We start from the raw sequence: 14,422 nt of genomic DNA on the forward strand, positions 1-14,422 counted from the left end.
CAACCCAACATAGGTTACTAGTTAGTGACTTCAGAATTAGAGCTAGAAAGACTTGGAGAAATAAACCAATCTGGAAAAGAAGACTATGGAAGCTCAAACAGATTTTCTAATGGAAGCTTCTGACGAAAGAGAGGAAGAGTTAGGAACATATAGCTTAGAGGACAACTGGAAGTTCTTGCTGGACAATCTACTGAGGGCTACAAACGAAATCTATGGTTTGTGCATAGTCCCAGCTAGACCAAGGGTGACATGGTGGAGGAGACAGTTCTATAAAAGCAAAATGACAGGCCTGTAAAGACTAGAAAAAAGGCGGAAGCAGAGAATTCTATCAGTTAGCCAAAAGGGCAGCTAGATGTCGGGTATACATAGCAGAAGGAGTAGCTGAAGGTAAGAGATTTGCAAATGTCCTACGACGTGAGGATCAGAGGCATGAGGTGTTCAGGATTGCAAAGCAGTGTATCAGAGAAAATAGAGATGTGATGTGTGACAAAAGTGTGTGAATGAACAATGGTATGCTTGTACTTAGTGCCTGAGAGAAGAAAGATGCATGAAAGTGTCACTATGAAAGGTTACTAAATGTGGAAAATGAATGGGAGAAGGAGGGTCTACCAAATATCAACCAATTGAGGGACCATCCATCACAGTTAATAGCAGCATAACAGATAAGGCAAATAAGGACATGAAGACAAGGAAAGCCCCTGAGCCATCAGGAATCACTGCCAACATAATTAAAATTTCTGGTGGTGTAGGATACAGCTTAGTCACCCTTATAGTTAATCAGGTTATTCAGGAAGGCACCATCCCCAACGACTGGTGTAGTAGCATTATAGTTACCCGCTACAAGAGTAAAGGTGATGCTTCAGATTGAAACAACTACAGAAATATTAAACTGCTAGAAGTCACAAAAGTTTCTGAGAAGGTTATAGTTCAATTGATTAGAAATAGAATTAAACTAGATGAGATGCAATTTGGTTTTGTACCTGGGAAGAGTACCACAGATGCCATCTTCCTAGTGAGACAGGTTCAGGAAAAATACTTGGCTAAAAGTAAGCCATTGTACTTAGCCTTTGTTGACCTGGATAAAGCTTTTGAGAGAGTTTCCTACACTGTTATATGGTGCTCTGTAAGGAAGTTGAGTAGAGGAGTGGCTTGCTAGAGCTGTACAAGCTTTGTACTGTGATGCTGTCAGTAAGGTGAGAGTCAGCCATGAATACAGTGATGAATTTAGTGTACAGGTAGGGGTTCACCAGGGCTGAGTTCTCAGCCCACTCTTATTCATTATAGTCCTCCAAGCCATAACAGCAGAATTCAAAACTGACTGCTCATGGGAGCTGCTATATGCTGATGACCTTGCTCTTATTGTAGAATCTTTAGTAGCAGAATTGGAGAAGAAATTCCAGGTATGGAAACAAGACCTGGAATCAAAGAGCCTTAAAGTTAACCTTGCGAAGACCAAAGTTGTTGTTAGTAAGAAAAAAGATAAAACTCTCTTTCTGTTGGGTAAATGGCCCTGTTCAGTATGTAGGAAAGGAGTTGGAAGAAATTCCATTCACTGCACCCAGTGTAAACTATGGACACATAGGAAGTACAGTGGAGTCGCAGGTAGATTAACAGATAATTTGTATGTGGTAGATGTGCAGGAGTAATAAGCACTGAAAACACATGGAACTTAGATTCTCTCAAATGGCCAGGAGCTCTCTTGAGATAGTTTCTGTTACCTAGGTGACTAAATTAGCAATGGTGGAGGATGCTCTGAAAGTATTGTTTCTAGATTAAGAATAGGGTGAAGGAAGTTCAGAGAGCTATTACCTCTGTTGGCAACAAGAGGACTCTCTCTCAGAGTGAAAGGTAGACTATATGATGCTTGTGTATGAACGGCTATACTCCATGGTAGTAAGACATGGGCTCTGAATGCAGAAGACATGTGTAGACTGGAGAGAAATGAAGGCAATATGCTCCGTTTGATGTGCAACATCAGAACATATGTACAACAAAATGCAAATGTATCAAGAGAAAAGTTGGTGCATGCAAGAAAGAAAACTACGTTGGTTTGGACATATGATACATATGAATGAGTACAGCTGCATAAAGAAGTGCCTGTCACTGAAAGTGGATGATGAAGTGATAAGGACCAATCTGAGGATGTTGGGCCTCACAGAGGAAATGACAATAGACCAAGATGTTTGGTGATATAAAGGTTTTTGAGAAGACCTGCCCTCTTCAGCGAAACTGAGTTCTAGAAGTGTTGTGTGCTCCACCCACACTTAACAAGGAAACTTCTTGCATGCCCTACCACAACAAACCAAACTATATTTCTGCATCTCTTCCTCACATTTCCACTTCATGCATTATGCTTACCTTCCACTCCCCAATCCTGTCCTCTTGGCTCTGTCTCACTGTATCATATCATTGCTATCTGCTAGCCCCTGACCTGTGTTCTCCACCCACATGTAACAAGGAAGCTTTCCCTACCCCAACAAACCAATCTACATCTCTTCCTCACATTTCCTCCTTCATACACCATGCTTGTCTCTCACTCCCAAATCCTGTCCTCAAGACCCTGTTTCTCTGTCTCATTACTATCTGCTTCCCCATCCCACTCTAAATATACTCAGGTTTTCACCACTCACTTCCCTACCCTTCCACACTCACTAACCCTGCTGCTTTCACAATATCCTGCCACTTATATTAGACCTTCGACCTTCGAACCTCAAGGGTATGCCCTGGCACTTGCCACCATCTATATCTCTCTCTTCCTTTACTCAACCATCCCATTTATATTCTGATCTCTGCTGCTCTATGCCTGGCACTTTGCCTCCATCTATGTCCTGCTGTCTCCCACTCTCTCTCCTTCTCCTGCACTTCCCTCAGGTTGGTTGACCATGAATCTCCTTGCAGCAGCACACTTGTCTCTGTCTTCATTGTTGATTTCTCTCTCTCTCTCTCTCTCTCTCTCTCTCTCTCTCTCTCTCTCTCTCTCTCTCTCTCTCTCTCTCTCTCTCTCTCTCTCTCTCTCTCTCTCTCTCTCTCTCTCTCTCTCTCTCTCTCTCTCTCTCTCTCTCTCTCCTCCCCCCCTCTCTCTCTCTCTCTCTTTCTCTCTCTCTTTCTCTCTCCCTCCCTCTCCCTCTCTCTCTCTCTCTCTCTCTGGCCAAGACATCTCTTTAGCAAGACACCCGTTTCTGTCTCACTATAGCCTTTCATCATCTGACGCAAGATCAAACCATCTAACCCTTGTCAGCATAGAAAGCAGACGCTAAATGATGATAATAATATATTTATGTATAATTATGGATAACTGTATATATATATATGTATATTTTCCTTTACAGGAATTGCTGAATCGGCATGCATGTTCATTAATGCAAATCGACCCAGCTCAACATCCAGGTAAAAAAAAATAATAGTTATGTGTGTTGTTTTTATGTATATGTGAGTGGGTGTATAGATGTGAGTGTCTGTGTAAATAAGTATACATAATTATATATGAATAAATATCTATGTATGTATATTACCTTATTTATCAACTGCTTAATGAGCAAAGCATTTTATAAAATATGCATTATTCGCGTGACCTTGTAGTTCATTTTATGATTTATTCTAGTACAATCCAGAGAATTATTGTTTTAACTGGTTTATATAAATGAACTCATCATGAAACCAGTTTGATAAGTGCCAGTGCATGATACTCTTGACCCCTGAGTCATTCTATAACTTTTGTCAATTAATAATAAAAGCACACACACACACACACACACGCATCTTTTAAGTTCTGTTTTCCTGTTTGTGTGTGAATTGATTGTTTTGTTTTTTTGTTTTTTTTTCTACTTTGAGTCGATGAGGAAGGTTTTGTTTTTAAATTTGCAGAATCACTGATACATCAAATGAAATGCTTTGTGGTCTTAGATTTTTATCTTTTTTATCTTTTTACCATTGGTAAAAAATCAATACAACTTGTAGCATCACATATTGGAATTGGTTTCGTTGATGATTCTCTTTTCACTAACATTTTGTGGTTTTATATTACTGCTAATAACGAGAGTACCTTGTTACTGAATCTAAGACACATTTGTACCACATTCCTGTCTGTGAATTCATTGCCTACCATTCCTTTATTATGCATTAGGCTTCATCGGGTAAAAACAAATGAGATACCATACTAGTAATTTACAGCCAGTGGTCAGTGTAGCAGTAGGAGTTGTATTTAGTGGTTGTATAACCAGGTTTCTGTTAAAATACACTAATTTTAGTTAATTTTATAAATACTCAAGATTATGCAGGGATTTGGTAAAATGGTTTCATTCATTAAGCTGTTTAAAACATAATATAAAATTATAGTGAAAAATTAATTTAAATATATTTCTAGAACAAGATATTTTTTTATCTTTATGATCTCTTCTCTTCCTCACATTTCCACTTCATGCACTGTGCTTACCTTCCACTCCCCCATCCTGTCCTCTTGTCCCTTTTCCACTGTATCATTGCTCTCTGCTAGACCCTGACCTGTATGTTCCACCCACATGCCCTGTCTTAGTGTATCATTGCTATCTGCTAGCCCCCAACCTTTGTGCTCCACCCACATGACAAGAAAACTTTTCACACACCTTAACCCAATAAACCAAACTAAATCTCTACATTTCTTCTCTTCCTCACATTTCCCCCTTCATACACTATACCTAGCTCTCGTTCCCCAATCCTGTCCTCATAGCCCTGTTCCCCTGTATCATTGCTATCCAATAGACTTCTGACTCTATATTATCTAAATTTTCGCCACTCTTCCCCTCTGCACTATCTAATCACGCTTTCTCACAATACCCTCCCACTTATATTATGATGTTCGGACCTCATGGGTATGCCCTGGTACTTTCCACCATCTATATCTCTCTATTCCTTTACTCAACCATCTCATATTCTGATCCCCGTTCCTTTTGAGTATATCCAGCACTTTGCCCCCATCCCTATCCTGCTCTCTCTCCTTCTCCTGCACTTCCTTCACGTTAGGTAACCATGTATTTCCTTTGTGGTAGTGCACCTGTTTCTGTCTTCAGTCCTGATCTCTCTCCCTATCTCTCTCTCTCTCTCTCTCTCTCTCTCTCTATATATATATATATATATATATATATATATATATATAACTTTGTACCTCCTCTATAGCAAGACACAGGTTTCTGTCTCTGTCTCACTATAACTTTTCATCATCTGATACAAGATCGCCTCCCCCCTTTCCAAAAGAGATTATTTTTTCGTCTTGCAAGTACTTGGTGACCCTGTCAGTGCAGGTGCTACTTAAAAGCACCCAGTCCACGTTGTAAAGTGGTTGGTGTTAGGAAGGGCATCCAGCTGTAAAACCTTGCCAAAACTAACCTCACCTGTGCTTGTGCCATGTAAAAAGCACTAGGTCCACTCTGTTGAGTGGTTGATGTTAGGAAGGGCATCCAGCTGTAAAAATCCTGCTAAAACAATTTACAGAAGTCTGGTGCAGGCTTCTGCCTGGCCGGCTTCTGTCAAACCGTCTCACCCATGCCTGCATGGAAGGTGGACGTTAAGTGATGATGATCTTGTTATGAGGATTATAAGCATCAAGGTGCATCAACTCGCAGGATGCCAGATGTGATAGCACAGAGCTCACAGGGAAATAAAAAACACTGAAAATATCAAGTATTTGTTAGATAGCTTAGATATGCAAATACTAAATTCACTTTAAATCATAGGTCTGACTTAGGGTTGGGTCCTTGGTGTGGCTTACACATACACATATATATAAAGTAAACACATGGTGTAGAAATTTATTTAATGCAGTGATAAAAGATTACATTTTAATATAAAATCCACCATCATCAGGTAAAATTTTATCTGGTAATGGTGGATTATATTTTGTGAGGTAATCTTTTATGACTGCATTAAATAATAATATTCTACTGAAAAAGCTATCGTAAATTTTTTAACGCCATTTGTGTCTACTTCATGTGTGTATATGTATGTATGTACACATAATGGGCTTCATAATCAGCTAATAACTATATGAGAAGACACTTGCCCAAAGTGCCATGCAATGATATTGAACACGAAGCCACATGGATTTGGGTGTATGAGTGTCTGCATGTTTATGTTTATATGTTCATAAACACACACACACACACACATATATATACACCTGTATATAGTTATATTTGCTCCTGTCAACCATCCTATCCATGCCTGCATAGAAGACAGACATTAAACGGTGATGATGATGACACACATTTTTATATGTGTGTGTGTTAATAGGGCAGCGAGCTGGCAGAATCGTTAATATGCCGGGCGAAATGCTTAGCAGTATTTCATCTGCCGTTACGTTCTGAGTTCAAATTCCGCCGTGGTCGACTTTGCCTTTCATCCTTTCGGGGTCGATTAAATAAGTACCAGTTACGCACTGGGGTCGATGTAATCGATTTAATCCCTTTGTCTGTCCTTGTTTGTTCCTTCTATGTTTAGCCCTCTGTGGGCAATAAAGAAATATATATATGTGTGTGTTTATATACAAACCTATATATATATATGTATAGTGTACTCATGTATGTGTACATATATATATATATATATATATATTCATACTTGGGTATCCCTCTATTTTATTCTTTTTCTTTTATAGACATCCCAACAGAGGTCGACAGCTATCACCAACTCTATCCTCTTGAGGCACCACCTGCCAACCCGCTCCAGAAGTCCTCGATGTTCAGCTATCCGTCAACATGTTACAAAGCTGTAAATACGAAGGATTGTCTCACGTACTGCCTTAAACGAATACATGGTAGGTAGCATGTACAAACGTGCATTCATAAACACGTATATATGCATATGTATGTATACATATGCATATATTGTGAGATACAAGCAAGCTGATAATTTATTTTCAAATGCATAAATGCTGATAGAACAGTGGCGATTAGATTAGATATCCATAGAAAGTGGAAAATTTGTCAGCCACCAGCCATGTAACTGGTTTCTGACAAATTTTTCTGCTTTCTGTGGATATCTTATCTAATCTCTGCTGTTCTCTTTTGCTCTTTTACTTGTTTCAGTCATCTGACCGTGGCCATGCTGGAGCATCGCCTTTAGTCTAGCAAATCGACCCCAGGACTAATTCTTTGTAAGCCTAGTACTTATTCTATCGGATCTCTTTTGCCGAACTGCTAAGTTACGGGGATGTAAAGCGATGTTGCGGTAACAAACACAGACACACACACACACACACACACACATATATATATATATATATTTTTATATATGACGTTGACCACTAACGTGGACATTTAATGTGCTAGAAATAGATCACATCTTGTGTCTAAAAATACCTAAATTGTTCTCAACATGAAATATAGCGTGATACCAAAACGTAAGCGGGCAAGACATTTAAAATCACCGAAAAGGAACATTATTAAACAGGTACCGGTTCCAAATTTAACAATCTTACCGACTGTCTATTTCTCTTCAGCCTGATTTGTAATGGAACCATAATCATCAGAACCCCATACAAAGTTGCCCACCGCCATAGGTGCGCGTGTATATGGTTCTGCTAATTACAGCTTAATGGTAAAATTCAAAAGTCTTTGTTTTGGCGCGCTAATTCCAGGAATATGTCTGCAGAGAATATTTACTGCATCGCATATATCCAGTATGAGAACTCGGTAAGGGTTAATATATTATTATTAAAAAATTACATATATACGACAGGCTTCTTTCAGTTTCCGTCTACCAAATCCACTCACAAGGCTTTGGTTGGCTCGAGGCTATAGTAGAAGACACTTGCCCAAGGTGCCACATAGTGGGACTGAACCCGGAACCATGTGGTTGGTAAGCAAACTACTTACCACAAAGCCACTCCTACTCCTTCTGTTAGCATTTATGTGTTTGAAAATAAATTATCATCTTAATTGTATCTCACAATACACATTTCAATGCTTCTAAAACAAATAGTAGGCTGTTTACATTTATTGTAATAGCATGCATATATGTATTTATAAATATATTGTTTTTGTTTGTTTTTGTATTTTCAGTTATAATAAAACCAATTTTACATTAATCTGATGGGTTACTCTATACTTTTGTAGAGTACAAGATTATTATTCTTAAACAAGATGGGTTAGCTGGCTGAAACTTCAAAGTCACAGTCAACAACATACTTCTGAAAGAATGATAAATATATATATGTGTGTGTGTGTGTGTATGTAGTACATTATTATTTTCAACATCTACTTTTCCATGCTTGTTTATTAAGACAGAATTTTCTATAGCTTGGTGATCTTCTTGTTGCCAACCCTCACCAATTTTTTTTAAACAAGATAATATTCTCCCATGGCCAGGCATGTTTTTGTTGAATATTGGAAATAAATGACACTGCTTGTATGATAGCAATACTCAATTACTACTACCATGTGATGCCAAGACAAGGAGAGACAACCATGCACAGACACTCACATACATATGCGTACATAGTCACATATAATATATATATATATATATATATATATATATATATATATATATATATATATAAACATAAATAATGATCATTCCATATTCCTGTATTACAGTAAATTTGACTTACAGTTGCTTCTAGTAATTATTATAGAGTCATTATTGATAGGTTTATTTAATCAGCCCATTGATGGGTTGAGAAAAATTGAGCAACTTTTCACACACCTTAACCCAATAAACCAAACTAAATCTCTACATCTCTTCTCTTCCTCACATTTCCCCCTTCATACACTATACCTAGCTCTCGTTCCCCAATCCTGTCCTCATAGCCCTGTTCCCCTGTATCATTGCTATCCAATAGACTTCTGACTCTATATTATCTAAATTTTCGCCACTCTTCCCCTCTGCACTATCTAATCACGCTTTCTCACAATACCCTCCCACTTATATTATGATGTTCGGACCTCATGGGTATATATTAACCAGAAATGACTGACAAAAGTACATATATTAAAATATATGTACACATATGTGTATGTATGTCTATTTAAATGCATATACACATATCTATCTATCTATCTATCTATCTGTCTGTCTGTCTATGAATGTATTTTTTTAGGTGTATGTATTAAGTATAATATACTATATCAGTTTCATGATGGCTAAGAAAATCAATTGTTAATTACCAAGTAATTGTCTTTTTTATCCCTTCTCTTCTATTTCCAATCTCCAGGTTTTCGTCTCGCTAACACAAAGTGTCTGGCTACAGTCGACCAATGGAAGAAGCTCTATCATCCAAACGTCGTACAGCTCAAGGAAGTGTTCACAACTACAGCATTCGGTGACAATTGTAAGTTTGCGTTCTTCATTTTCAACCTCTTGTTTACCTGTTACATTTTACTGGTTTTATTCATTGCACTGTGATCATGTTGGGGCACCAGCTTGAAGAGTTTTAGTTGGGCAAATCATCCCTAATATGTTAAGTCTGCTGCTTTTTATATCTTTCTCTTTTGCCAAACCACTAAGTTACTGTGATGTAAACAAACCAATACTAGCTGTCAAGTGATGAGGATACAGATAAACACAGACACAAGAACATAAATACAGAGAGACATCTCTCTCTCTCTCTCTCTCTCTCTCTCTCTCTCTCTCTCTCTCTCTTCTCTCTCTCTCTCTCTCTCTCTCTCTCTCTCTCTCTCTCTCTATATATATATATATATATATATATATATATATATATATATATATACATGCATACACACACACACACACACACACACACACACACACACACACGATGATGGGCTTTCACACAGATTCTATCTACCAAATTTACTCTGAAGGCATTAGTCAGCCTGGAACTATAATTGAAGGTGCCATGCTGTAGGACTTGAACCCAAAACCACCTGGTTACAAAGCATGCTTAACCATACAGCCATCCCTGTTTTTTCCTTTTTTTTTTTTGATTTTTGTTCCTCACCTGTTTTTCCTGTTCCTAATCCCATTTTCTTTTCCCTCTTTCTCCATGTGAAGGTATTGAGGAGGAAAAGAGAGGTAGTTTTACACTATAATGGAGTGGATTAGAATGTGGAAGAGGGGCCAGGATAGCAGATTTCTTGTAGAGGAGTTACATGGCTACTTATATTTTGAAAGATTGGGTAGAGTTAAGGATAGGATCTGATAGGTCCAAAGACTGCATTATACTCTTGTGTCTTCTATGGCTAAATACTCTTTCTAATGCCAACCACTTTACAGCACTCAGTGTGTACTGAGTGCTTTTTTCATACTACAAGCATTTGTTAAGTAACTATGCAGCATGCTGAGAGGTTAACGTATGAAAGAAGGGACCAGTGCAGAATAGGTTTCTTGCTGTAGAGGAGCTACATGGCTAATCATATATTGCTGTTCTGCTCTCATTTTATTATAGCAGTAGAATATTACTGTTAGACAAGTTGGATGGAGTGATTCCTGACTCCCTCCATTACTTGCTTAATTACAGTTTCCAGTTGCTGTAATTAAATTCGAGCACAACTACACATATCAGAATCTTTGGAAGGATTAGAAAAATGGCAATAGCAGATATATACGTGGCCATTGCCAGTACCGCATGACTGGCCTTCGTGCCGGTGGCATGTAAAAGCACCTACTACACTCCTGGAGTGGTTGGCATTAGGAAGGGCATCCAGCTGTAGAAACTCTGCCAAATCAGATTGGAGCCTGGTGTTGCCATCTGGTTTCACCAGTCCTCAGTCAAATCGTCCAACCCATGCTAGCATGGAAAGCGGACGTTAAACGATGATGATGATACCAGGTAGCTAGAAGAGAAGCTAGGTGATTGGTCTATTTAGCAAGGGTAGAGGCAGAAAGGAAGAAGTTTGTCAATGTTCTACAGCATGAGAACCAGAGGTGTGGATTGCAAGACAGTGTGTCAGAGAAAATTGTGATATTATATGAAAGAAGTGTGTAAGGATGGATAATAGTACACTTAGAGTGTGATTCTGAAAAAGAACATGGAGAATGCATGGGAAGAGAGTTTTCCTAATGTGAACCGGACAACAGTATGATGATTATCATCATCGTTTAATGTCCGCTAGCATGGGTTGGATGATTTGACTGAGGACTGGTGAAACCAGATGGCTACACCAGGCTCCAATCTGATTTGGCAGAGTTTCTACAGCTGGATGCCCTTCCTAACGCCAACCACTCAGAGAGAGTAGTAGGTGCTTTTTATGTGCCACCCGCACAAAGGCCAGTCAGGCGGTACTGGCAACGGCCACGCTCAAAATGGTGCATTTTATGTGCCACCCGCACGAGCCAGATGAAGTAATTGAGGAAAAGAAGACAGAAGTCTCCTACCTAACTACTACCATCTAAGGATTCTCCTTGGCATTTGAGAAAACCTATTTCCCATGTATTCTTAGTGTTAATTGCTTCTGTGCAACTGTCACAAAGTCTACTTTCTCTGTTAACTTTGCTGTCATTCCACTGCACCTATTGTGTGTCCATAGCATGCACTGTGTACATTGTATGGGATTTCTTCCAATACTTTTTCTACATACAGACCAGAGTCATTTTCCTGAAAAAAAATTATGATTTGTCTGTTTTCCTGCTTACTAAAATTTGGTCTTTGCTAAATTAACTTCAAGGGCTTCTGGTTTTAGATTTCCATACCTGGAATTTCATTTCATATTCTACTACAGATTCATGAGGAGTTCCCACAGTGAACCAGTTTAAAACTGAAGAACTATGATAAACAGGAGGAAATTGGGAACCAAGTCCTAATGAACTCCTCTACCTGCACACTAAAGATGTTGTTGTTGTACTTATTGCCAACTTTCATCTTACTGTCAACATCTCCGTACATCATTCTGACAGTTCTCACCAGCTATTCATCTTTCCCTAGCTTCCGCAGTGACCACCAGATAAGGAAGCAAGTGTCCCTGTCAAAAGCTTTCTCCATGCCAACAAATCTCAAATACAGCTGTTTATTTTTGACTAAATACTTCTGCAGTTACCTTACTAGAAAGAGAACATCATTGGTGCTTTTCCATGACACAAAACCAGACTGCATCTCATCTATGTTAACTCACTTTGTAATTAGTTGAGCTATGACCCTTTCTGTAACTCTGTAATTTTCATGACCTGGCCCTCGGTTTCATACCTCTGTAATTATTTCTGTGAGGCCTCCTTTATCCTTGTAACAATTGGCTATCTATGTATGATATATATATGTGTACATGTTGGCATACATATATACATACTGCATACATACATATTGTCTTCGCCCCATTTATACTACATACATATAAAACTCCTTTACCCCAAATCTCCAAACTCTATGATTTAACCTCTCCACTTTCATAAATATTCTCTACTATTATTTTTCAGCATTAATATTCGTCTATGATTTTCACCCTGTTGCGGAAACTTTGATGATCAGGCATTTCTCCGCATCTTCCACAGTGAATGGTTATACGACAGACACAACGCGAACTTTTACCGGTAGTAAAACTTGTAAGTCAATTTGAATTTGTGTTATGATCACTTTTTTTTCTCTCATGTAAGCACATCAATACAACACAACTACATTTATTATAAACAAGTATAATAATTTAGAGTATACAACAGATGAACAATGCAATAAATAAATATATAGATTAAAATTAATATATAAGATAAAACCATAGAATAATAAAATTGTAGGAAAATATAAACGATAATACATTATAAATTTTTTAAAATAATGAAAATGTAATCATCAAACAATAGTCATAATAATACAGTTCTATATTTAAGAGATGAGGAATTATGTATATTATTTACATTTGGCGGATATTTGTTGTTAACACAACATTTCAGCTGATATACCCTCCAGCCTTCATCAGGTGTTTTGGGGAAATTTCGAACCTGGGTTCTCATTCCTAAGGTATTTTTCAATCTTGTTATTATTATTATTATTATTACTATTTAGGTCACTGCTTGGAATCGAACTTGGAATCTTGGGGTTAGTAGCCTGCGCTCTTCACCACTACGCCATAAGATGAGGACAAATATCCGTCAAATGTAAATAATGTAAATAATAGTCATAATAGATTATTTATTAAAAACCTCACAATCAATGTATGAAAAATTATGATTAATACATTGAAAATACATGAACATTCTTAAGATACAGAAGCGACAAACATGCATTCTAATTAATTATACTTGTGACTATTGTTGGTCATAGTTGCCAATACATACTTCAGTTTCCTTGGTAACACACATATATGTGTGTTTTTGTGTTTGTATCTATCTTCCACCACTGCTTGACAACCGGTGTTGGTGTGTTTATGCCTCTGTAACTTAGTGGTTTAGCAAAAGAGACCAATAAAATAAGTACTGAGCATACAAAAAGTAAGTAGTGAGGTTGATTTGTTCAACTAAAACTCTTCAAGGCGGTGTCCCAGCTTAAACTGCAGTCTAACAACTGAAGCTAGTAAAAGGTGAATATACGCATATTTATGTGTCTCTCTCTTTTTTACTGTTTTTACTTGTTTCAGTCATTTGACTGTGGCCATGCTGGAGCACCTCCTTTAGTCGAACAAATCGACCCCAGGACTTATTCTTTGTAAGCCTAGTAATTATTCTATTGGTCTCTTTTGCCAGACTACTAAGTTACGGGGACATAAACACACCAGCATCGGTTGTCAAGCGATGTTGTGGGGACAAACACAGACACACAAACATATACACACACATACATATATATACATACATACGACGGGCTTCTTTGAGTTTCCGTCTACCAAATCTACTCACAAGGGCTTTGGTCGGCCCGAGGCTATAGTAGAAGACACTTGCCCAAGGTGCCACGCAGTGGAACTGAACCCGGAACCTTGTGGTTCGTAAGCAAGCTACTTACCACACAGCCACTCCTATGCCTATGTATGTATATTTAAATATAAAAACAAAGTTATTTTATTGCACATATAGAAAAAAGATGTTGAATATACACTAGGATTCATTTAAATTCTCTATTTGAAAAATTTTTAAAGCTCCACATCTTTGGATCTTAACTTTTGAAAATCAGAGAAATCTATGATACCAGTTAAGTTTTTCAAAATTGAAAAAATTTGAAAAACTAAACAAATCCTAATGCATTTCAACTTCTTTTATACACATACACAGACACACAAAACAGGCTTATTTCAGTTTCTTTGTACCAAGTCCACTCACAAGGTTTTGGTGAGCTCTAGACTATAGCAGAAGACACCCAAGGTACCATGCACTAGGACTGAACGAACCTGAGACCACATGTTTGGGAAATAGGCTTATTAAGCACACTGCCTTTGTAGATGTATACTACACACATACACACACACTTGCAGTATCTGTGAAATTACGCCACCCATTTTGTGGTACACTATCAACCATAAACATCTCCCCACTTTCTCCACTTGCTAATACCATCTTTTCATTTCCTTTA

The 14,422-nt window shown here is 37.9% G+C and overlaps 1 protein-coding gene across 1 annotated transcript in view; it reads left to right on the plus strand.

The window, feature by feature from the left end:
• LOC106878849 (uncharacterized) overlaps positions 1-14,422 on the plus strand; it is a 68,256-nt gene that overhangs the window by 22,678 nt on the left and 31,156 nt on the right. The window contains exons 6-9 of the mRNA XM_089365332.1: positions 3,264-3,387; positions 6,629-6,787; positions 9,188-9,304; positions 12,343-12,468. Coding sequence (XP_089221458.1) covers positions 3,264-3,387; positions 6,629-6,787; positions 9,188-9,304; positions 12,343-12,468 — 526 coding nt within the window. The remainder of the gene's footprint in view (positions 1-3,263; positions 3,388-6,628; positions 6,788-9,187; positions 9,305-12,342; positions 12,469-14,422) is intronic.

The sequence above is a fragment of the Octopus bimaculoides genome, chromosome Z (genome assembly GCF_046866305.1).
Source record: "Octopus bimaculoides isolate indiv1 chromosome Z, ASM4686630v1, whole genome shotgun sequence".
Taxonomy (NCBI): domain Eukaryota; kingdom Metazoa; phylum Mollusca; class Cephalopoda; order Octopoda; family Octopodidae; genus Octopus; species Octopus bimaculoides.